The 26,363-nt window shown below is 45.3% G+C and overlaps 1 protein-coding gene across 1 annotated transcript; it reads left to right on the top strand.

Moving 5' to 3' along the window:
* The first annotated feature begins 3,575 nt into the window (after positions 1-3,575).
* LOC117350084 (immunoglobulin lambda-1 light chain-like) lies at positions 3,576-24,370 on the top strand. The gene is made up of 4 exons (XM_033924032.1): positions 3,576-3,767; positions 10,398-10,505; positions 12,743-13,105; positions 23,438-24,370. The coding sequence occupies exons 2-4, from the start codon at positions 10,433-10,435 to the stop codon at positions 23,785-23,787; spliced, it is 786 nt and encodes a 261-aa protein (XP_033779923.1). The 5' UTR covers positions 3,576-3,767; positions 10,398-10,432; the 3' UTR covers positions 23,788-24,370.
* Positions 24,371-26,363: the final 1,993 nt, after the last annotated feature.

Genomic DNA, 26,363 nt, shown 5'->3' on the forward strand with positions numbered 1-26,363 from the left:
TTTCATTTTTCCGAGGTGAGGTTTTTGTAGTTTTTTAGTTTGAGTCTCCAAGCTACTCTGTGCTCCTGGGTTCCAGATTTAATCCAAATTCTTTCTAATTTTCTAAGGTCTTTCTTTAACAGTAGTAGCTCTGAATCAAACCATCCTTCCTGATTTGGAGCTCTGATTCTACGAGTTTTTATGGGGGCTATTTCGTTTAGAATGTTTGTGCTGTCTTTGATCCAGGAGGTCATAAGTTGATCCGGTTCTTCATTTTGTTTAACAGTGGTTTCATAGTGGGACCAGAATTCGACCGGGTCGATCTTACCTCTGGAGGTGTGGGTTTTGGTGTTTCTTTTTTTGCTGTTTTTGGTGGGTTTTTGTTGGCCGTGAATGGAAAAGCTGCATAGTTTGTGGTCGGACCCTAGGGAGTCAGTCCAGTTGTCTTGGTTCCAGAGGAATTTGGGATTGATTTGCTCTTTGGTGGAGAATGTCACCAGGTCGAGTTGGTGGCCTCTTTCGTGGGTTTTGATGGGCGGGGGTTTGAAGTAGCCTAGTTGAGAGATTAGTGACCAGAAGTCTGATATATCTGGCTGGTCTGTTTGCTCTAGGTGAATGTTGATGTCTCCGCATAATAGGTTGTATGGACTTTCTAAAGAGTTAGTTAGTAGGCATTCTGTGAAGTCCTCCTTGGCTAAAGTCCATTTATTGGGTGGGATATAGAACAGTGTGATTGTTTGGGAGGAGGCCAGTGACTTTGAGGTTAGTGAGATGGCTAGTGTTTCTGAGTTGGGGGAAGATTTGGAGTTGAGAGTGGTGCAGTTTAGATGGTCTCTGTAGATTATGGCTAGTCCTCCTCCCCTTCCCCAAGTTCTGGCTAGGGATAGGATCTTGAATCCTTGGGGAAGACAATCTTTGATAATAATATCTTTATCTGATAGCAGCCAGGTTTCCGTGAGTAGGACAAGGTCGGGGTTGGTTTCAGTTAACCAGTCTTTGATCAAAATGGATTTGTTTCTCATCGATCTTATGTTTAGGTAGAATCCTTGGAGGGTCTGGATGTTAGTGAGGTCTGTTGGGGAGTAGTGGGAGTAGGCTAGTTTTTTCAGTGATCTTTGTATTTTTTTGCGGGGCTTGGTTGATCTGTGGGAGAGGGGGGGAATTGAAGTGGGGGGAGAACTTGTGTCAGCGGGTGAGCTTATTTCTGGAGAGTTGTAGGGAGTGTGGGATGTGATGGTGTGGAATTTGGATTTTACCATGCGGTATGAGGAGTAGAGCACTGGGATGGGGGCAGAGTATAGTGGGTCGGCTGTGCAAATCTTGATGGTGAGTAGATAAAGTAGAAGCAGTGTGGCACATTGGTGAGAGTTTGGTCGGGCCATGGTGGCGCGTTGTGGGTGAGTGGAGGGTGGTGTGTGTGAGGTTAGGGGTGAGATGTCTTTGTCTTGGTTGTACCAGCAAGTCAGGTCAGGTTGAAATAGTCTTTGTCTGGGTAGACAGGTTGTGGTGCTTGTCTGGTTGAGCAGTGTTTGTCGGACTAAATAAGCTGTATGGGATGAGGATTGTCAGGTTAGTTATCTGCTGAAAACAGTGTTGTGAGAGGTTATGGGCTGCTGTGGTGTTGTGCAGGCCACAGATTACTATAGGGTTGCGGGGTAAGATGGTGGGTTACAGAGATGCAGGTTAAGGGTTGTTACATAGTTGCAGGGCTGTGGCTGAGATTTGCAGGGCTACAATGGTATACAATGATTTACAAGGCTATCAGCTGTTACAATGTATTACAAATTTCGGACTGCCTTGATTACTAGTATGGTGCAGCAGTGTGTTGCAAGTTTACAACTGTGGCTTTTACAGTATCATGCACGGCTTTACATAATCAACAAAGGTTTTTGTAATACTTATCGATCTGGAGTAGTGCGTCTGGGGTCCGTGCTCCCACGCTCCTCTCCCGGTGGCGGAGGAGCTGCTTTAAAGGAAGGCAGCAGAGATGTTGTGGTTTCGGGGGGCGGAGCAGGGCTCCCACGCGGCCCGAGGTCGCTAAAGTTGTGAAGGCGGCTCCCGGTGGCAGAGGAGCTGCTTTGAAGAAGGCAGCAAAGTTGCTGGGGTTTCGGGGGGCGGAGCAGGGCTCTCACGCAACCCGAAGTCGCTTAAGTGTCTCCAGGAGTGATATCATTTACCATTTCTCTAAGAGTCATATTTGTCCCACACCCAGTGGTAGGCAGGCAATGCCTGACGTCAAAGAGAAGTTAATTTACACATCAGCAGTACATGATCCACCATAGTTAACAAACTTTGACGCACAGGGATTTTTAGGGAGCGCAAATTGCATGCTAGCACTACGTAACCAACTGCAAATGCTGCCAGTTGATTTTCAGGTACAGTATAACCAGCATTAAGTAGATAACATTTCAGCAGCAAAAAAACAATGCTTTCGCGTAATGCTAACCAACAGCTGTCCCACCATCTGCCAATAACTCCACATCAGTGGACAATCACAGCAAATATGTCAGAAATTGCCCCACTGACCACAGAACTGCCAACACAGACTCTCATGGATGCCAAACCGCTGAAACAATCGAAGGGGGTGTGTGATAACAGTGATAGTATAGTTTATAACTATTTTCAATCCAGTTAGAAGAGATGGGCTACATAAAAAGACTTCTATATACCCGCCTCCATGTGTGATCTTGACCCCAACCAGCCCAAATCCCTGTCCTACTGAGCGTTGCCTTTGCGATCTACTGGTCGATCGCGATCGACCATTTGGGCACCCCTACCCTAGAGAATTAAAAACCCTAGTTAATAAGGGGGCTAGGAGTAATTTGAAGCTTTTGTAAAATCTATTAGTAAAGCCATCTAACCCTGGTGAGGTACCCATGTGCAAAGGCTCTATCACCTCTACCACTTCCTGTAGCATGATAGGTAAAGAAAGCTGTAGTCACTTGCTCACCATCAACGTTGGTAACGACAGCTGAGCCAGGTAACTGTCCAGTACAGAAGAGGAGAGGATGTCCTCGGCTTGATAAACCTTCCTATAATAAGACCTAAAGGCTTCTCCAATCTCTTCAGATGAGGTATGATTCCCCCCTGGACCCAGGGAGAGTTTGTAAATCGCACTACGCCCTGTCTGCTTTTTGAGTGCATTGGCCAAAAGCCAACTCGCCTTATTGCCAAGTTGAAAATATTTCTGCTTCATTCTTTGCAAGGCAGTGGTCACATTTTATATACAGGTACTTATTTTGTATTGTGGGACGATGTTAAAGGGGGGAATTTATCAAGGGGCATTATGGCTTTAACGCACGTTAATAGAATCAGCACACGCAAAATGCCAGATGCCCTTCCTTATAGAATAGAATGCACCTGTTGATGAATTCATCCCTAAGTGACTTACCCAGAATTGCAAGGAGCTGCAGTGGGAACTGACCTCAGGCCCTTTAGTGCTTAGGCCACTGCACTAACCACTAATCAGCTCCTCCACGTCAAGTGGCAAGAGTCCTCAGCCATCCCTGCGTGTCTCAGGACAGCAGCTTTTGTTTTCTCACAAAAAGTAACTTTTTGATTTTGAGATGCCCCTGGAGAGGGCCTCCGGACTGTGGCTTCTCAGCAGCAGCCGTTATTGACAAGAGAAACAGCTGCAGGCAACCGTGGGAGCTCTCCAGGGCCTGTAGGGAAAGTCTGCCGCTGCCCCAGGTCAGGTGGCCAAGAGCTGGGTTCTTTCTGCACACACATCCAGAGCAGGCTGAGTGGAGTAGGCAGCGTGATCCTACAACCTGAGACAGCACGGGTCTGTAAGTACGTACAATGCATATTGTTATTAAGAAAAACAATGATGGATTCTCCCTGTGACAGAGTCACATATTCTTTACGGATTATTATGTTCATGGTAGTCACTGGCAGTGCTTCAAAACAGTGAAGACAATGAGGACCTTTAAACACATTTATACTGAGAACCGCATAATTTAGGCGATGTTTAAGATCAGAAAAAGAAAAGCACTCTATAAGAACAGCAGCTTGGTTAATGGACCTGTTAGCTTTCTCTGTGATTTTGCCATGTACTCTACAGTATTTTATTCTTTGCACTGTTACATTTTAGGGTTCCACCCTCCCCCCCCCCCCAGTGTTTTAATCTCATTGTACTATGAAATTCACTATTTTGTTTTTGTTAACTGCAGTGCTTTGATATGCTAAGAGAAAGGCAGTATACCTTATCAATAAACTAAACCAATTTTAAGCCATGGAATTAGGCTTTCTCACTTTCAGCTGGTTCTAAAAGCCCCCTTATAACACTAATCAGTTTGAGTGATGGTTGTGTGTCCCTGTAACTACACTTACCCCTCCCTATTCGTGGTTTCGATTATCCACAGTTTTTTCTCCAGGCCCCCCCCCCCTGAGAATCGCTCATTGGCATTGAAAAAAAAAACGGCCCCGAGACTTGGAGGAAGGTGATCAGAGACAGTGGTGGGGTTGGGGGCGGGGTGATCAGAGGTGGAGGGAGGCGATCAGAGGCAGCGGGGGGGGGGGGGGGCGATCAGAGGCGGAGGGAGGCGATCAGAAGTGGTGTGGGGGCGATTGGAGCATGGACCTTACCTGGTGGTATGGCAGTGATGTGGGGCAGGGAGTTCCTGTTGTAGTCTCGTGAGACCATGGTAACTCAACAGCAAGGCTCTGCATGGGGCAAGAGTGTAGGAAGATCGCTCCTGCCCCGCGTCACCGCTAGACCCACAGGTAAGATCCGGGGGTGGGTCAGAGCTGGCCAAAAGTTATTCGCGATTTTTCCCCTATTCGCGGGCCGGCTCTGCTCCAACCCCCGTGAATAGGGAGGGAGAAGTGTAACTAATTTCACCTGTACACGGACTACCAGCAACTGCCAATAAGGTACTGTGGCAGGACTTGCTTATCCACTCCTACCTCAGCTGAGATCATATTCATGCACCTTTCTGACTCCACATGCATCGTTCATTATAGTAGACCCCTTATTTACTCTCTGACTCCTGTTATTTCATCATATCTGTCTATATCAGGGGTCTCAAAGTCCTTCCTTGAGGGCCGCAATCCAGTCGGGTTTTCAGGATTTCCACAATGAATATGCATTGAAAGCAATGCATGCACATAGATCTCATGCATATTCATTGGGGAAATCCTGAAAACCTGACTGGATTGCGGCCCTCAAGGAGGGACTTTGAGATCCCTGGTCTATATGCTCCATCTTTGTTTACACCCTATTCTGTCTATTACGGTGTTTTATTGTGCATTGTGCTGCTATTGTAAGTAGCTAACTATGCCATAATATGTACTGCTATCTGAATATATTTCCTGTTGATATTGTCTTTTGCCTATGTTCAGATCGATGTAGTTGTACATCAACCTAAAAGGCGGTAAATAAATGCTATCAAATAAATGCATTTATTGATTACATATTGTTTTTTACACTCAGTCACTGCAGCATGACAATGGATAAAGAAGCTTAGGATGGGTTGGTGTTAATTTTTATACAGGCAAATAAGCTCTTGTGCAACTAAAGGGCAAAGAGCCATGGATCTGATATACCACCTTTTGTGGTACAACCAAAGTGGTTTACACACACACACACACACATATATAGGTACTTTCTCTGTTCCTAGCGGACACACAAACTACGTTTTGTACATTGGGCAATGGAGTGTTGTTAAGTGAGTTGCCCAGGGTCTCAAGCCCCGATGCTCAAAGCTTTATGTTCCTGTAAGACTCATTAAAACAGTCTTACTGGCATGGAAGCAAAGCTTCTGATGCACGAAAGGATTCTCTGCGGCTGATACTGATCCTTGTAGCAGCCACTGAGAACCATATGCAAATACATTACAAGGAGCTCCTTGCGATGGGGGGGGGGAATTTTCGTACGAACAACAGTTGTCCTCTCTAAAAGAAAACCCCCCCAGCTTGCGCCTAGCCGCCATTATTTTGCCCTCTGCCCAGCTGATGGCGACTGGAGCCACGATCATCTGAGAGCCGGCAGAGGAGAGAGTGGGGGGGCTGCCGCCTTAGCTGATCTGCAGCTTCCCCTGCTGGCTCGCAGCTGTGATCAGCTGATCGGGGCTTCCTCTGTTGGCTCCTGCACCAGAGCCGGCAGGGGAAGCCCCAATCAGCTGATGGTGGCTCCAAGCTGGCAGGGAAAGCCCTGATCAGGTGAGGCAGCAGCCGCTGCCACTCTCCCCTCTGCTGGCTCTCAGCTGATCGTGGCTCCAGAGCCGCCATCAGCCGGGCAGAGGGGAAAAGAATGGTGGCTGCAGGCAGGAGGAGGAGCTGTACCTAGCGATAGCTCTTCTGAGCAAGCGCCAGGCACAGTTCTTCCCCACTTTTAGAGGGCTACTCTGCACAAATAGCATGCATATGATTTGCATGCAATTTCTGTGTCCATAGCCCTGTATAAGAAAATTGCTCTCAAACCCAGTACTTTTTACCAGGTTGACAGAGCATTGGGTATCTGGTCCTCAGTCCCTTCAGGTAAATCCTGTGTGAATCTCCATTCTGATGCCTTCCTCAGATCTAACGGATTTCCTTAGCAACATGCAATAATCGATTAGCATGCATTAACACATGTTAATTCAAGCTAATCACACAGCAAATAAACCCTACGGAGCAGGGGTGGACAACCTCAGTCCTCAAGGGCTACAACCCAGCCAGGTTTTCAGGATTTCCCCAATGAATACACAAGAGATTAAAAAAGGGATGGTTAACAAGACTAAGGGCTAGATTCACAAAGCAAACCGATCGTGTACCGATTGGTTTGCGACCCCTTAGCAACCAAATTCCCCTCCGGCCCGATTCATTTACCTCTCTGCCAATCCACGCATGCAAATTAGGGGAGGGGCATTCAAAAGTAGGGAAGGCATCGATTCACTTCACAAAATTCTCAATCCGACTGGGCTGGCCGATCAACTCCAAAAGCGACTGCTGGGGACCAGTCGCACACCTCTCTACTGACTCTCCTGCTCCATTGCCGCCTCTGCCCTGCTCTCTGCTACCCCGATCTCGCTGCCTGTTTCAGGGGCTGCAGAAACCCTGGAGCAGGGGGGAGAGCAGTGCCTGTGTGAATAGGACAGTTTTCAAGTGTTGGGGGGTTCTCCAGTACTGCCTGGAAGATTCAGGAATGTTGCAGGACCGTCTTTGAAAAAATCTCTAAGGAGAGAGCTCCCAGTTCGCTATAAAGTAAACCTTGCGTGTTTCCAGTAAAGTTTCAAGTTTCAAGTTTCAAGTTTAATATATATTTGATTAATCGCTTTATCAGTTTTCAAAGCGATTTACACATAATTAAAATTACAATATAAAAGAAATTTTAAAATAGTTAAAGACAAACGCGACATGGACAGTTAGATGCGCCTTGAAGTTCCCAAACAATTATGCTGCATAGATCTAGGGGCCGCCCAGACTGATCTCTGCTGCCTTCCCTGCAGTGCAAGCCCGCAGGTTTAAAGTGGGGCTGCACGCCGCAGTGCAACCTCGCTTTAAACCCGCAGGCTCGCACTGCAGGGAAGGAGGGAAGAGGCTGCCAGCGGCACTGGGAAGAGGCTGCCTCCACCGGAGATAGGAGCAGGAGAGTGAGGTCCCAAAAAAACCCAGTAAAAAAAAAGGACACACAATGCATGCTCAGACCATCTGCACACCAGTGATCCATACCAGCGCATACCAGTGATCCAGGCAGATGGGGGCGTTCCTCTGATCGACACACCCCCCTCCATCTTTTCACTTTTCTGAATTTGTCAGACCTGCCCGGATCGGGCCCAGTCGGGCAGATTAGTGAATGTTATAATGTCCCTTTATCGCTCCATGGTGCAACCTCATCTGGAGTACTGCGTTCAATTCTGGTCTCCTTATCTCAAGAAAGATATAGTGGCGGTAGAAAAGATTCAAAGAAGAGCGACCAAGATGGTAAAGGGGATGGAACTTCTCTTGTATGAGGAAAGACTAAAACGGTTAGGGCCCTTCAGCTTGGCTGAGGGGAGATATGATTGAAGTCTTCAAAATCCTGAGTGGAATAGAACGGGTACAAGTGGATCGATTTTTCACTACGTCAAAAATTACAAAGACTAGGGGACACTCGATGAAGTTACAGGGAAATACTTTTAAAACCAATAGGAGGAAATTTTTTTTCACTCAGAGAATAGTTAAGCTCTGGAATACGTTGCCAGAAGATATGGTAAGAGAGGAAAAGTCCATAGTCTGTTATTGAGAAAGACATGGGGGAAACCACTGCTTGCCCTGTATTGCTACTCCTTGGGTTTTGGCCAGGTACTAGTGACCTGGATTGGCCACCATGGGAACGGGCTACTGGGCTTGATAGACCATTTGTCTGACCCAGTAAGGCTATTCTTATGTTCTTATATAGCGTGGAGTTAGTATATGTGTACTTATTGGGGAAATCCTGAAAACCTGGCTGGGCTGTGGCCCTCGAGGACCAAGGTTGTCAACCCCTGCTGTGGCATAATAAGGGGAGGTTGGGGGGTGGACCACCCCAAGCACCATCTTCACAGGAGGTGCCAGCGCCTCTCTTCCTCTTCACCCCCTCCCCTGCGTACCTCTTTGACAGTTTTCCGGCGCGAGCAACATCTTCCACTTGCTGCTCCCACCAGCCTCAGATCCCTTCTGACATCACTTCCTGGTCATGGGACTAGGATGGGGTGGGCAACTCTAATCCTCGAAGGCCGGAATCCAATCGGGTTTTCAGGATTTCCCCAATGAATATGCATTGAAAACAGTGCATGCAAATAGATCACATGCATATTCATTAGGGAAATCCTGAAAACCCAACTGGATTCCGGCCCTCAAGGACCGGAGTTGCCCACCCCTGGACTAGGACATGATGTCAGAAGGGCACCAAGGCCAGCGTGAGAAGCAGGTAGAAGATACTGTTGCATCAGTGAACGTTTCCAGGGGTTATGCGGGTGTGGAGGGGCACACAGTGCATCAAGTTGGCGATGCTGGGCACTACTGCCCCGGGCGCCAACCTTCCTTGCCATAGCACTGCCCCCCTACCATAGAGCAGTGTTTCCCAAATCAGTCATAGACTACCCGTATGCCAGTCAGGCTTTCTGGATATCTACAATGAATATGCAGAAACTTGATTTGCCTAAACTGCTTCCATTATATGTAAATTTCTTTCATGCATATTCATTGTAGATATCCTGAAAACCTGACTGGCAAGGGGGTACTCCAGGACTGACTTGAAAAATACTGCCATAGAAAATACTGGAGTTTCTATTATTTCATATGCGCTAATTTCTATTAAAGTGCATGACAGAGCTCTAATTTATTGGTAACAGATCAGTTTTTTTTAATTTTCTTACTGCAGTGAAACAATAAAAAGGAGAAATTTTGAATGTGTTCTGCACTGGAAATTAAAGCAGATATGCTGTTCCACTCATTAGGAGTGTGTCCCTCATTTGAAGACTCTTATACTCTGAATCCCTTCCATCACTCATCAGAGCCTCAGTTTCATTGTACCGGTAGTTATCCTGATCACTACTATAATAAGAAGGAAACTTAAAAGAAGAAAAGCCAAGTGGCCTGAACAGTAGGAAGAAAATTCTGAGCATCCTTTCCTGTGTACTTTGGCTCTTTTGCCATACCCCTCTCTTTCCTCAGCAATTCCTGTATCTTTGTCTACTGCCCCTGCATTTCCCTTCCTGCTACCCCTCTCTCTCCTCAGCAGTTCCTGAATCTCTGGGTATTGTCTCTGATTTTATCCTCTTGCCACAACCTCCCACCCCGTCTCCTCCACAGTCTATTGTGTTCCACTAGAATCTAGACCAAAACAACTTGCAAAATCCAGTTAAGAATATATTGAAACTGAAAAAACAAGCAACTCCTAAAATTAAAATTGTTATTTCTCCTTTTTGCGCCTCAATGACTTCAGGTTACAGCTGTTAGAACCAGATGTTCCTAAGTGTTCCTTATAAACCATCAAAAAAGTTATTTTAAATCTTGTAGGCAAGTAGGGGTTTTTGCTTGTTTGTTTTTTAAGTTGTTTTTTTTTAATTAGAAAGACTTTAGGCGAGATTTTGAAAGATTTTTTCTTACTTGTGTCTTTCAGAAAATAACATGTTATTTTAAATTGGCCTCTTTCATAATTATTTGAAGGTAGTTGAGAAACCACTGGATCAATATTCCCTAACTGACTAGCTCTCCTTTTTACAAATCTGCACTAGCAGCTCCCACACAGCAACGGCTCCACCCTTTAAATCCCTAAGGGCTTTGAGGCAGTTACCGCAGTGGCCCATGCTAACTGACTTTGTAAAAGGGGGTTGAGATTAATTCTTTTATAAAGTGGCAGCTAAGAAAGTTCATGTTCTTGAAAGATTTAGAAATCATGGAAATCTTTCCCATTGCAATAATATATTGCTTAATATCTTACAAATCTATTCTGTCTCTGTTCCTAAATATAGCTGAGTTTTTGTCCATTTGGCACACTTTGTCGTATATGCAAAGACATCACATTGACACTATGACCACCAGACTTCTGTGCTTGACCTTCATGGCCCTTACTTTTCAAGGTAAGTAATGAATATTTTGTATACTGTAGGCTGGTAGTACTCAAATCTGCCCTGGGGGTCCACTAGCCAATCAGGATATCCCTAACGAATATTATAGGGATTAAACGTCAATCAAATCTCAGTTTCAGATTCAGTAACAAAACTGAGCCGAAATCCAGGTTCAGGTTTTGGCTGAAAATGCCAGTGTATGTTCTGCTGAAAAGGAAACTCTCCCTCACCCCCTACGATCATTTTCTACCCGCTCAATCACCCATAGGCTCTCCCTGCCTTATTTTAAGAAGCCATGGTGATCTATTCTAGTGGCCTTTTCGGGGGCAGGAACGAACCCCACTTGTTTCTGTCCAGTACCACTGCTCAGTAGAAATGGCTGCCAAGACTTCCTGGTTTCAGTCAGATTCTATTAGGGATATCCTGAAAACCCAGCTAGCTGGTGGACCCCAGGACAGGTCTGAGTATGACAGCTGTACATTATATTCCATTATCTTAAGTTTAGTGATTCTTTCTTGAGGTGCCTTTTAAACCTAGCTTTCTATATAGTCGGATTTACACTATATCGGGCTCTAGGCAAATATACATTTGTAGGCCCCCCTCAATTTTCTTTATTTCTCAACCCCCCTCTCCCCCAAGATCTTCATTCATGGCCTCCCCTCCACACATACATTTCACCTCTCCAGAAGATGAAGGAAAACATGCAGTACATAGTTCTGGATATGGCAAGTTAGGATTACCAGGTGTCCAGGAAAACCCAGACATGTCCTCTTTTTAGAGGACTCTCCGCGTTCCCAGACGAACTTTCCAAAACCTGGCATTTATCCAGGTTTTGGAAAGCCCCAAACACATCTGGAAAGCCTCTGAGCATGCGTGGATGATGTCGCAGACATCTGCGCATGCTCCAGGCCCTCCAGATGCGGCTGGAGCTTGTCGGGGAAGAGAGGAGGCTGTGTGTGGGTGGGACTGGGAGCCGAACTGGGTGGGGCTGGAGGCAGAACAGAGCGGCTATGGAAAATAAAGATTTCATTTATCAAATTGTTCTTTATGAACTCTGAACACTTCTCTTATAAGGTATATTTTATGACATACTTCAGCAGCAGTTGGTCACAGAGGAGAACCTCTTGGCCCATCCAGTTTGCCCAGTTACCTACTTATTCCACCATCATTAACTCTCTGTGTACCTCTTTGTATTAAGCTGCAGTAAGTGCTAGTGTGCACTTACTGTGGGGTGTGTGTCAAGAGCCATTTCTATGCTAATCAGTTAGCAAATCCACATTACCATATGCTGATTAATATAGGATTACCATGGGAGCCCTTACCACCTACAAAATTGATGCTGTTATGTGTTCCTGAGGTAAATTTTTTAAGATTGTGCGCTAATGACAATATTAGCGCATGACCATTAATGATGGAAGCAGAAAATTGGGCATCTTCCAGTTGCAGTAAAAATGGCCAAAGCATATAGGAAAAACCCACATAACGATGTGCTAAGACCAACTTTTACCTCAGCTTAGTAAAAGTGGCATAGTGGTTAGAGCTATAGCCTCGGCATCCTGAGGTTGTGGGTTCAAACCTCACGCTCCTCTTTGCGCAAGTCCCTTAATCTCTACTGCCCCAAGTGCATTAGTTAGATTGTGAGCCCACCAGGACAGATAGGGAAAATGCTTGAAGTACCTGTATGTAAACCTGTTTGATTGTGGTTGTATAACTACACTAAGGTGATATACAAGTCCCAATCCCTTTCTCAAAAACAGTGTATCGCACACTGTGTGCCTCCTGAGATTTCAGGAATGTCACGGCACACTGGGGAGGAGAAGAGGCACCTGCACTGGCTAACTGCCTAGAGGACGTGTCTCTCACAGCGAGAGGCACACCCTGTAGGTAGTCAGCCGGTGCCTCTCCTCCTTTCTGGCCCTCTTCCGTGCTGGCACCCCCCATTGGCGTATCAGAGCCTACCTGAAGGGCCTTTGCGCATGCGCGGATGTTGATGTGATGACATCACACATGCATGTGATGTCATCACGGTGACGCCCGCACACGTCTGGGTGCCTCGAGCTGCGGCTACTACTTTCAGTGGGCTTCAGCTCGAGAAAGTTTGCGAGCCACTGTTCTAAAAGAACCCCTACGTATCCTTGAAATTAACCAGTTTTGATTGCTATCACTTCTACTAGTAACTCCTTGCCTAATGAGACTCCATTCTCTCTCCTGCCTTTTTGCATCTCTCACTGCTCCTCTTTTAACATCAGGTTGTAGCCTCCAGCTGACAGTCACCCAACCAAAGAGTGCTGCTTTTAGCGAAGGTACAGTGGCCATTCTCAAATGCCACCTTGGAGGTGGAAAAATCCAAGACTTCCATGTGTTGTGGTTTCAACAGAAGCTGGGCAATCCACCAGCTACCATTCTCAAACATGACAATGACAGTGGTATTAACCATGGCCCAGAATTCTGTGAGCGTTTCCTGCCAATAAGAGACAGCAGAAACAATTCCTATATCCTCCACATTCAGAAGGTGAAAACAGAGGAGAGTGCCATCTACTGGTGCATGGTGCAAACAAACCATTTTAGCACTTTAATTTCTGGTGATGGCACCAGACTCAGTGTGTTTGGAGGTAAGTAAAAATACAGTTACTCATTACATACAGTATATGTTGTATAGCATTACAAAAATATATTGTTATAGATTACTATAGTCATTTAATCATATTTTTATATAGTTGCTATGAGAACCTCAATCCTACTTAACCACCTTCCTTGCCAGAACAGAGTGGAGTCCCAAACTAGGAAGTATTAAAAGCTGGGCATGGGTAAAGTCAGAGAGACTCGGAAAGAAGAGAAAGGAGCCTCCAGGACAGACCCTGGGATCACTGAGGTCTGCCAAGGAGAGCGAGCATTATAGCCTGGCTTCTGTATAGGATGACAGAAACTGCTTAGAGAACCTTTTTGAGACTGAATTGGTAGAGTACTAGGCCACTGTTGTTTTTACACTGAACAATCTTTATGTGGGCCCTAAATTGACAGCCTGAGAAAGAAGACAGACCTATGTTTTGTTTTTTCAGTCTAAACCTTGTTAATAAATGCTGGGTTTTACTAAACAGCTTAAGCACATTTTACTGCGGGCCGGCAAGGTAAATGCTCTGATGCTCATAGGAATTCAATGAGCATCAGGGCATTTACCTTGGCGACCCATGGTAAAATGCTCTTACGCTGCTTAGTAAAAGGATCCCAAAGACTTTTTTGTTGCTTCTGAGCTGTTGTTTTGGCTGCTTGTGTATAGGCCTTGAGCTTGAACGCCTACCTACGGTTCCACACTACAGAATCATAGAAAGATAAGAACTTTGAGGTTCATTAAAATTATGAAAAAACAGAGCTAGTAGAAACATCAAGAAATCATATAGAATCATAGAAGATACGATTGAAAAGGACCTCAAAAACAGAGATGTGCTAATAATTCACAGTCATATTGGAACCAGGTGAATTTAAGCTTGTCTTAAAATGTTTCATATATTTCTAAGTTTTCACAGGCTGATATTAAAAATATTCTAACAAAATTCAAAGACCAGTCTAAAATTTCAAAAAATATAAAACAAAACTGCCAATTCCTATGAAATCTGAAGTGCATTTCTTCAGAAAGATCTCTAAATTGTTTCAGGCTTGCAAGGTAGTCTTCCAAATCTATCTTGTAGGTTTGCATATTTTCACGTGTACACCCCCCCCCCCCCTTTAGTATAGTGAGATAGGTGACTGCCTAGTCTCTGCCTAGGATAGACGGATGAAGGGGTCACAAAGAATTTATTTATTGAGGACCAAGACCAAGATCAAGATTGACCTGAGAGGCCAAGCAAGCTGAGCATCAGACTGTTAACCCCTGGAAATAAAGTATTCCACACCAGGTTTTATCTTGAACCAACACAACTTTACTATTGCTTTCAATTGAAGAAGCAGCTGCAAAAAGGGTTCAGTACATATGGCCAACTATTTACACCAGTTCTTCTTTGCTCTAGCTAGCCAGTGTAAAAGTTGTTATATTAATGTTCCTTTTGTTACAGATGTTACACTTTTATTTTGTAGTACATTGATGGAAAAAGACCCAGCCAGCAATGATGTTAACTCCCAATAGTCAGATGTAAAGGATCTGCTTCCTGCAGTTAGCTTTGCTGAAACAATGAAGGAAAAGTCCCCCTCTGTCTTAGATGACATCAGTCCATTGGCTGGGAAAGGGCTGTAGCCTGCATTCAAATGCACTGCTTAAATAAATCTTCTTCTTCTTCCCTTTGGTTTTCCCTGAGGTACAGTGGTTCCCCCATACTTAAGGTGACCATACGTCCCGTTTTCGAGCCGATCGTCCCGTTGTCCCGACCACTGCTTCGGGACACCAAAATGTCTCATTTTCAGGGAAAGCGTCCCGAAGCTGTGCGCGGGGACACCAAGATGGCCAATCAGTTCCATCCTTGCCGCGCGGATTGAAACCCTGGGCCGCCGCCGCTGCTTCTTGGCTTCTTCCCGACGTCAATTTTGACGTCGGAGAGGAAGTTCAGGGCCAGCCAATCACTGCCTGACTGGCCCGAACTTCCTCTCCGACGTCAAAAATTGACGTCGGGAAGAAGCCAAGAAGCAGCGGCGGCGGCCCAGCGTTTCAATCCGCGCAGCAGGGAGGCAGACTTGCAGGCAGCATCGGTACACGGGCGGACGGGGGGGGGGGTTGAATCCGCAGGGGAGGGGTTGAATCGCGGTGGGGTTGAATCTGCGGGTGGGGGGGGGGGTTTGAATCATGCACTGGAGAGAGGGAAGGAAGTAGGCAGGCAGGCTAGCTTCGGGGGAGGGACAAAGACAAGAGAAGACATAGGAAGGAGGCACTGGGGGCACTAAGGACACAGGACAGACACTGGGGGCACTATGGACATGGGATGGAGGCATTGGGGGCATTATGGACATGGGAAGTAGGCACTGGGGGCACTAAGGACACAGGACAGACACTGGAGGCACTATGGACATGGGATGGAGGCATTGGGGGCATTATGGACATGGGAAGTAGGCACTGGGGGCACTAAGGACACAGGACAGACACTGGGGGCACTATGGACATGGGAAGGAGGCACTGGGGGCACTAAAGACACAGGAGAGGCACTGGGGGCACTATGGACATGGGAAGGAGGCATTGGGGGCACTAGGGACATGGGAAGGAGGCACTGGGGGCACTAAGGACACAGGACAGGCACTGGGGGCACTATGGACATGGGAAGGAGGCATTGGGGGCACTAGGGACATGGGAAGGAGGCACTGGGGGCACTAAGGAAACAGGACAGGCACTGGGGGCATTATGGACATGGGATGGAGGCATTGGGGGCACTAGGGACATGGGAAGGATGCACTGGGGACACTAAGGACAGGCACTGGGGGCACTATGGACATGGGAAGGAGGCATTGGGGTACTATGGACATGGGAAGGAGGCACTGGGGCACTAGGGACACAGGACAGAGACACTGGGGCACTAAGGACACAGGACAGAGGCCTGGGGGGCACTATGGACATGGGAAGGAGGCATTGGGGGTACTATGGGCATGGGAAGGAGGCCCTGGGGGGCACTAGGGACACAGGACAGAGGCACTGGGGGCACTAAGGACACAGGACAGAGGCACTGGGGGGCACTATGGACATGGGAACGAGGCACTGGGGGCACTAAGGACATAGGAAGGAAGGAGGGAGGGAATAGAAAGGGACAATTGTTGGGTCTGAGTGCAGAAAGAAAGAAATGAAAGAAAGGATACACAGTAAGAAGGAAACACAACCAGAGACTCATGAAATCACCAGACAGCAAAGGTAGGAAAAATGATTTTATTTTCAATTTATTGATCAAAACCTGTCAGTTTTGAGAATTTATATCTGCTGTCTATATTTAGCACTATATTTGTCTATTTTTCTATAGTTACTGAGGTGACATTGCATATTTTAAAGTCATTTGCCTTGACATCTTTGAAAACCGCAAATGATAATTAACATTTTCTCTGCGTATAGTGTGCTTTGTAGTTTTTTTTAATTTTAAGGTTATCATTATGAATTAATATGAAGATATTATGTGTATATGAAAAATGAATGGAAGAAATTTGGGGCGGGATTGGGGGTGGGGCTAGGGCAGGGTTGAGGCGGGGCTAGGGCAGGATTGGGGGGCGGGACTGACAATTAATAGATGTCCCCTTTTGATGAAAAAAATAAATGGTCATGTTACCCATACTACCACACAATGCCAGGCTGCAACTTGGCTAGTTCTGGTTCCGGTCCCAGGAACTCCTAAATCCTTGTTCCAAAAACAAGTGCCTTTGTGTGCCCTCACATGGGGCTTTATAGGGAGGCTGATCCTTGAAAACTGCAAAACTGGGGCAGGCTTGGCAGGAAAATAAAATAAGGCCTCTCCTTGTGACATGTAAGGTCAGAGGCCCACAGACAATTTTGGTGCGCAAAGCAGGAGCTTAAATCATTTTGGGGTGTTCCTTCTGTTACCAGGAACATCTCTCAAAGATAAACCCATCCTTCACTTCCATAACCTTCTATAAGTTTATTCAAACCTCCAGAAGGTTCTGGTGATAGAAGGTCTGAGCTTCCAGGCAGGTGCAGGAAACACATGAAAAAAATAACAGTTTTTATTTCAAAGTTCTGTTTGGACTTTCTCCCAAATACCCGATTGACCTCTTTACTTTTGCAAATAAGAAATGTAGGAGAAATTCGCACCTGAACTTTGTCTTCCCGCCTGTTAAAGATTGCAAATTTTAAAAAACATCATCATCATCGTTTGTCATGTCAGGCAGCATTATGGAGCAAGGAATTGGAAAATCTAATCATGTCTTTGAGTTCTTATGTGAAATTTAGAAGAAATTTAAAGATATATTTGTTTCTTAAATATTTGGGTAATTAATTTCCATGTTTATGGACATTATACTTTAGTAATCTATTCTGTGAGTCTTTAACTTATCTAATTTTCAATTTATTCAATTATTCAATATTATAAACTTTTGTTAACCGCATAGAACTTGACGGTCCTGCGGTATATAAGCTGATTGTTATGTTATGTTATGTTCACATAAGAACAACCTAGATCTCTAGAGTTGCCTAAAACAATGGGAACAAAATGCAAGCACCAACTCCAGGCAACCTGCTCTTATTGTCTTAGCACCTATGACAGATAGGGCTGCATATAGGAGACAGGCACAGAGAAATTAACTGGAAACAGCAGGGTTAAATTTCTCCTGTTACACCTTCCCCCTCTTTTCCAGAACAAATGATTTACCAATGTGAATAGAGGGGTGTCACTTCTATCTAAATGTGAAAGACTAAGCTTCCCTATGGGGACCTACAGTGGCATAGTAAGGGGGGGTAGCCCACCCTGGGCACTGTCTTGGTGGGGGCGCAGGCACCTGTCCTCCTCTCCCCCTCCCCCCCTGCTCCTTCCGTCCCCCTGCTGCACACGTGTGCCCCTTCTTTTCCCTTGTACCTCTATAATTTTCCCGTCACGAGCAACATCTCAAACTTGCTGCCTGTGTCAGTGTTGGCTCTCTCTGACGTCACTTCCAGGTCCTACCTAGGAAGTGACATCAGAGCGAGAGTCGACACAATGTGGGCAGCAAGTTCATGATGCTGCTTACGCCTGGAAAAAGTGAAGAGATATGGGGGAAGGGAAGGGGGGGCACGTGTGGCAGAGGAGTCATGAATGGGCAGGGGTGGAGAAGAGGGTGGGGGAGGGGCACCATTCACCCTCACAGCCCCACTGGGGACCTTCCTAGGAAAATACAAACACAGATGTACCCAGTTATACCATTCACTTCACCATTTACCTCTAACCAAACGTTTCTTCTGAATTAGAGAGAAACAATGACTTACCAAAATATTATAAACTAGTGTTTAAGGCCGTTACATTAACGGGTGCTAGAGTAGATGTCTGTCTGTCCGTTTTTTTTTCTTTGTCTCTCTCTCTCCTTGGATGCTGTCTGTCTGTCATTCTTTCTGTCTGTGTCTCTCCCTGGCCCCCTGCTGTCTTTCTTTCTGTCTGTCTCCCTGGCCCCCTGCCTGCCTGTATTTCTCTGTTGCGCCATGCCTGCCTGTCTCTCCGTGGCCCCCTTCTGTTCCCCCCCCTCCCAGAGCAAAGCATGATTGCTGTCTGCCCCCAACACACCCCTCCCCCCAAAGCAGCCCCTTTTCCCTCTCCCCCTGGCCCCCTATTGTGCCATGCCTGCCTGCTTCGTGGCCCCCTTCTGTTCCTTCCTCCCGTTCTTACCCTCCCTCCATCCATGATTCCTGGTGTCTTCTGGCCCACCGGCACGAACTGCTGCCGCCGCCGCTGCTCCTCTTCAACAAAGCAGCCTGCTGAGGTTCGCCGGCTGGCTGTAGCAAACCTCACAGGCCGCTCTCCACCTTGGTAGCACGTTCCCTCTGACGCGATTGCGTCAGAGGGAATGTGCTACCGAGGTGGAGAGCGGCCTGCGAGGTTCGCTAAAGCCGGCCGGCAAACCTCAACAGGCCGCTTTGAAGAGGAGCAGCAGCGGCGGCAGCGGTTGGTGAGTGAGGGCAGGAGGGGGGAGTCACCGGCGTGTTCCCTGCCTCCGTGTACCAAAATGGAATTCGGCACAGAGGGACACAGCACGGCACAGCGATCACAAAACCCTAAGTGTGCATGCGCGCTTAGGGTTTTATTGTAGAGGATGTGGGGTGGCAGCTGAGTGCTGACCACAAAAACCTGTGATGCTGCGTACTCATCACAGAAGAAAAATACAAATTTATATTGCTGAATAGGAAGAGGGATAATCACTAATATGAGCTGCTCCCCAAACGCAAGGGAGCATGCATCTGGCTCTTCAGGTGACACAGGAGAGTCAAACTACATCCCTCAAAATAATAATAATAATTTCTGATATGTATCCCATGCATGAAAGGAGAGGGACCTCACCATGACAGAATTTCAGTAAATGCTTAATCATAACTACACATTAATTAATACATTGGAGTAGAGCATAGAACACATTTTATTAACAGCAGCAACTCTACATTATTGCTCAGCAAATTACAAGGGGCCGTTGAAAAATTCTCAGTCCAACCAACAAAGTTGGGGCAGTCTCCATCAAGGGCTATATACGTGGTCTAGTGATTTTCCACTTTTTTCATTCCGACAGAAAATATGGAGTGAAAAATCATTGGACTAAGAGTATAGCGCTTGATGGAGACTGCCCCGACTTTGTTGGTTGGGTTGAGAACTTTTCAGCGGCCCCTCGTAAACATCTCTCACACTCAGTTCCTGGATTAGAAACACTCACAGTAATTTCCCTAGTGGGAACACCACATTCCACTCTAAAGTGGATCCTTTAAGGGAGACCGATTTCATTCAACTTTCCACATCTGTGAGGGGCTCAGGGATTCTCCCTCACGAATGAACTTATTATACCTTTGGACAGCAGGGGGGGGGGGGGAACTACCTCAAGAGCAATTGGACTCCAGGTCCCAGAAGGCACTGAGCCTTTGCAGCTTAGTGCTGATGCACATTGGGAGAATGATGCAGCCAAGCTGAAGCAGAGGGGTGGTACTCATTTGGAAGGAAGGATATGTGTTCAGTGTGTGATTCATTCATCCAGAGGTCCCCATGAGAAAGAAGCCCTAGAGAGAGAAAGGGCTTAGGAAAGAAACCTCCAGAGAGACTAAGGGCAGGATTAAAAAAAAAAGCCGTTAAAAAGCGACGGTCTACTTTTTTTTTTTTTTTTTTTTTTTTTATTTTATATTTATCAAATTTTACATTTTATAAATCAAGTATCCACTTGTACAGAAAGTTGAAGAAAAGCAAGAAAATAATACTCATAGGTAAAATACATAATAATCCACTAAATAAAAATAAATGTTAAGCTTAAATTCAGCTCAAGTCCTCTAAATTAGATCCAAGAAGGATAAGGCGGAGATATTAACAGATACTAACAAATATCAATTCAAATATTAGGAAAACAAAGTCCCTTAGCTGAGAAAGGATATCATTTATTCAGATACACCTGAATAAATGATATCCTTTCTCAGCTAAGGGACTTTGTTTTCCTAATATTTGAATTGATATTTGTTAGTATCTGTTAATATCTCCGCCTTATCCTTCTTGGATCTAATTTAGAGGACTTGAGCTGAATTTAAGCGACGGTCTTCTAACACAGCCGTTTTGATAGCGAATCTAAAAAAGCGAGACATTTTCAAAAAACCCCGCATGCAAATAAGGTCGGTGGACAGCAGCAAAGATTTGCTAAATTTGCATGTGCCCATTGCTAGTGACAGCATCAAAAACATATCAAGAAAACCCCCCCTCAAAACACAACAACCCACTATCAAACAACAAACAGCCCCCAGCAGTGGGAGAGATGCTCACACTCTCCCTCTGCATAAATCCCTGCCACGAGTAACCCGACACCCCCTAGCAGTGGGAGAGATGCCCGCTTTCTCCCGCTGCACAAAATCCCTGACCTGACCTGACCCCCACAGCAGAAGAGATGTCCACTCTCCCCCGCTGGCAAGTAAATCTGCCCCCCCCCACCGTTGCAGCCATCTCTGCTGACCCCCCCCCCCCACCCCCCGCAGCAGGAGAGATGCCTATTTTCCCCCACTGACAAGTAACACCCACCCCCCATCTCCGCTGCCCCCCTCCCCCTTACCTGAAAGTTGATGAGCCAGAGGGATGCAGACCCACTCCTCCCAGGTTCCTGCGTCGTCTAAAATGGGCCTTCCCCTCCCTGGAATGCACCGGGAAGGGGCCTGAGGCTCTGATTGGCCCAGATTCCTCCACAGGCAGGACTTTAGGTGTCCAGACCAATCAGAGCCTTAGGTCCCTTCCTGATGCATCTGGGGAGGGGCCTGAGGCTCTGATTGGCCCAAGTTGTTTAAGGCCCCTCCCATGGGAGTATAGTAAGGGAACAAGCTCAGGTTAGGTGAACAAATAAAAGTTCTGTTGCACCTTTACAATGGCTTGTGTTTGTGGATTTATGTATGAGTGTACAGGGGTTATTAGAGAACCCGGCTAAGAGCACTGCATGTACTGGTAATGTGAAAGGAGATGACCGCTCGGCCCGTTCACAACATCTTACCCACCTCCACCAATAAATAGAAAAAGAAGCAAGTTAGAAAAAGAATCCCCCTCCTCAATAATATCCATGTATTAATAAACATACAAAATAGACATTGGCAAAGTGTCTGGGAGGTACTTAGCACCATATCCTTCACTTTCATCCAGAATGATCGACAGAACCAAACATTTGTTTTTGGGTTGTTGTTTTTTTAAGTCTCTGGTGGTCATAACATGTCACTGGGAATCCAGTTTTTATTTATTTAACTTGTTTTCTATTCCATTGTCCCCAAAGAGCTCAGAACGAGTTACAGGTTAAACATACATAGTATACAGGTAACAGGTTACGATTTACACTGGATTTGTCATAATTTCAGTACAGGTTTATGATACAAGTTTTTATCCTAACTAGACACATACTAGAGTCTAATACTAATTTGTCATAGTTATTCTTACAATGCAAGTTTTCTAGTACAAGTTTTATCCTTGTTGACACACATAAGTCAGGTTACAGGTTGGATTTGCCATAGTTACAATAAAAGATTTTACAATACAAGTTTTCCTACTGTGACACATACAAGGATCTAGTACCAATATACGTTTCTTTGTAATCCATCGGTCATGGGCAGGGGAGTTAGGTGAAGAGGTATGTTTTTATTGCTTTGCTGAAGTTGAGGAGTCGAAGGGCAGTCGATTCCAGTGGGTCAGTATGAAGTGGGAGTAGGAATGTCCTTTGGCGGTTTGCTGTTGCAGGGCATGACCAGGGTGCATTTTGAGGTGTATTTCATCCTGGGAGCGGAAGGACCAGTTGTCCCTTCAATGAGTATCTCAGACATAGAATAGTGGTGCACTCGCTGAATATGAGCACAGAATTCTTCAAGATGGTGTGGCCCCTGTTCCACGCCATGAAACATCTCAACGCTGATCTTTGTACAGTTTCATGAGACTGGTGGTAGCCTCTGAAGCTGGCAAAGTCTCTTACAAATTTCATCATGTGCCTGCATGCCATGGTATGCATTTACCAAGAAAATAACCAACAAATATTCAGAATAAAGCTGCTAATAGTGGAAGGAAACAGGCTGAAAGGCAAGTAACTAACATGGAGAAAAAGACCTCAGTGTTTCAAGGAAACAACCAAGAAACTATATGTTCAGTTAGAAACTGCCATACAAAACACATCCCAGGTCAAAAAACTCCATGGAAAAGATTCATAAAGATACAGTTTAAAATACACAAGTTAAACTGCAAAAAAACAGCAGAAAACTGTAAAAACTTGCACTTATCTTCCATTCTCTCCCACAAGCAGTGGAAATAAATATCCGTTGCTCCAATACGGAACCAGACACACTTTTCAGTTCATTCTTTGAAAAGTGTGTCTGGTTCCGTATTGGAGCAATGGATATTTATTTCCACTGCTTGTGGGAGATGAATGGAAGATAAATGAAAGTTTTTACAGTTTTCTGCTGTTTTTTTGCAGTTTAACTTGTGTATTTTAAACTGTATCTTTATGAATCTTTTCCATGGAGTTTTTTGACCTGGGATGTGTTTTGTATGGCAGTTTCTAACTGAACATATAGTTTCTTGGTTGTTTCCTTGAAACACTGAGGTCTTTTTCTCCATGTTAGTTACTTGCCTTTCAGCCTGTTTCCTTCCACTATTAGCAGCTTTATTCTGAATATTTGTTGGTTATTTTTTTGGATATTCAGCTTGTATACTTTTTGATAAATTGTTATGCATTTACCAAGGCCATTACCACCCCCCCCCCTCCACACACACACACAGCTCATAAACAAAATGGTGTATGTGCTTGTCGGAATGGCTTAAAAAAATAAAATGCTTGAAAAATAGCTGCATTTTGTTTCTTTATTTCAGGGAATGATACATCGCCTCCTTCAGTCACTCTCTTCACAACCAATCAGGATATGTCTCCTTCCTCAGTATTCAGTTTTTTGTGTTTGGCCGATGGATTCTATCCTGCCATCCTTGAGATCATGTGGATTATCAGTGGAAACATCACAGATGATGCTATTATTGGGCCTGCCGTCTCTATTGGTGATGGAGTCTACAGTCAGAGCAGCCTTCTGCAGCTTTCGTATGAGAAATGGAAAACCATCCCTGCTGTAGCCTGCATGGTACGCCATGACTCCACTCATACTGTCATCAATAAAAATCTTCAGGAATGCAGTGGGATGTACACAAAGCATCTCTTGACCTCACCTTGACCTTTAATTTACATGCTCATCAGGGACAAGTTAACTGTATTCTGAGAGCACACTTTATCTGTTTGATTGGTGTACTCTCAGGAGAAAACTCAAGCCTTTATAACGTGACTATGTATGTAACACGTGTAGAGCTGAGCTCCCAAATAAATATATATTTTCTGCCTCTCTTCAATAGCGTAACCAGGCAGACGATTTAGAGTAGGTCTGAAACCAAAATGAGTGGGCAAAAAATTTAATCTTTGCCCCTTCCCAAAGCAACCCCCAATTTAATTTCTGCTCTTCTCCTTCCTTCCATCCCCCCCCCCCAAAGTAAATAGCATATCTGTGTTGGTGGTATCCCCAAACCCTGCCAGCCAAAGACCTCTTCCCTGCCGAAAGAGTTTACATGTTAAATGGCTACCAGCACTGTTCTAGAGCTGCTGCCGCCAGCCTCCCCGCGCCTATGCTAAGTTTTGCACGTGTGAAAACTAAGCATGCGCATGAGGGAAGGAGGGGGAGTGGTCTAAGGCTGGCAGCAGCAGTAGAATTCAGGACAGTGCCTGAAGCTGCCCAACTTATAAACTGGGAGGGGAGAATGTTGGGTTCCAGCAGGGAGCACTTATTTTAGGCTTCCTCACACTTCCGGGGCAGGAGCCTAAAATGAGTGCTCCCTGCTGGAACCCTTGAGAAAGCCTTTTTGGCGAAACGGGTCCCGTCGGGCATATAAGCATTGGGGCATGAATACTACAATAAAGGAAAAGTAAAGAATGACATAAGTTTGTTCATCATCTTTGTTCTTAAGTTGAGGAAGTTTGACCACGTGACACCCTACTACCGGCAGCTGCATTGGCTGCCAATGGCGGCGCGCGTAAAGTTTAAATTTGCCTGCTTCTGCTTTAAAGCACTACACGGACTTGCCCCTAAATACATAACTGACCTTTTGTTCTTCTCAGCCAACAGACACAAGAGAAGCTCACATTCCAATTTCGTTCCCCCCCCCCAGTTCGAGGTTGTAAACTGAAAAAACACCATGAACACCTTCTCTCACACCAAGCAGCATCATGGGGTAAAGACCTAGAACAATTGCTTTTGCCCACTATTTATGGGGAATTTAGGAAACGTCTAAAAACACACTTGTTCCTAAAGCATCTAGACAACTGATCCTCTCTTCTCTCTCCCCTCTATAGCGATTAACTTGTCCTTTTGATCTCTCTCTCCTCAACAATGAATTTCCTGTCCTATTAATTCTCTTTCTTCCTCCCCTCTTAAAGTCAATTCAATTTGTTACCTTTGCTTAATCTTTTATAAACCGCATAGAACTTCACGGTATTGCGGTATATAAGCTGTTATTATTATTATTATTAAGGATTTATTGATTGCTATTTATTTGGATCTTCAATCCTGACAAGTGAGGTTTTTTGTATCGTGTGGAGTTTTCCAATACACCTCACTTCCTATCTTCAACCGTTTTGTCTTAGTGATCGCTGGATGGATACATCCCAGGGCACTAAAGAATCCTAAAGAAGTTCTAACAGAACCAGTACAGTCTTTGGAGATGGGCGTAGTTTGGTGGGATTTAAGAAAATAAGAAGGTTGGAAATTACAGGTCAATTAGCCAGACCTCTGTCATTGAAAAATTAATAGTCATCCTGTAAAGAAAAGGATAGAGGAATATCCTGAATATAAGTTACAGGATTAAAAGCAACACAGTTTAACCAAAAATAGATTGTGTCAGACAGATCTGATTAGGGTTACTATATTTGTTCACGCAACAAAGAGGACATATGGCCCAAGTCCCGCCCTGTTCCAGCCCAGCCCTGTCCCCATATGAAACTCTTCTCCTTTCTTTCAGTGAGCTTGGGGCTGCACCTGGAGGGCCTCCAAGCATGCGCAGATGTGATGTGATGTGACGAGATCACACGCACACATACATGGACACCTTCCAGACGCGGCCCCCGATCTCCTAAATCTGGAAAAACTGCTGGGTTTTCAAAAAACCGCCCAGACGCCCAGGATATGTCTGGGTAGAATGGGGCGGAGCCAGGGCAGAAAAGGGCAGGCTGGGGCGGAGCCACATGTCCTTTTTTTTTTTTTTAAAGAGGAACTCTTGTAATCCTACTCATGACTTTCCTACCCACAGCAATAAAGGCTAAACAGTGCATGATGCTTTCTAATCTGTGTCTCCTGTAGATCAGATCATTTTTTATTTATATAAATTGTAGGCTATGAATGCAGAAGGATTCCATGCAGGGTGAATGCATGTCATTGTCTATGTTTAAAAAAAAAAATCACAAAACTAGAAAAAACCTCCCAAACCCCAAGGAAAGAAAATGACTAGGGGAAAGAGACAAAGACCAACTGAAAACTCAATCAACTATTAAGTATTTAAGCGGGAGAGCCCTCAGTCACACAGCCACCACTGGGAAATCCCAGGGAAAAGCTGACGCGGGTTTACACCCAGAAGAGTGTTAACTGCGAAACATCCCCGGGCTCTCTCCGCATAATAAGTGAATAAATAAAGTGCAACAATAAAGTGCAATATGTGTGAAAAAATATAATTAAGTAAAAAAACACACCAATAAATTAAGTTGAGATTT

This window comes from Geotrypetes seraphini, chromosome 1 (genome assembly GCF_902459505.1).
Source record: "Geotrypetes seraphini chromosome 1, aGeoSer1.1, whole genome shotgun sequence".
Lineage (NCBI taxonomy): Eukaryota > Metazoa > Chordata > Amphibia > Gymnophiona > Dermophiidae > Geotrypetes > Geotrypetes seraphini.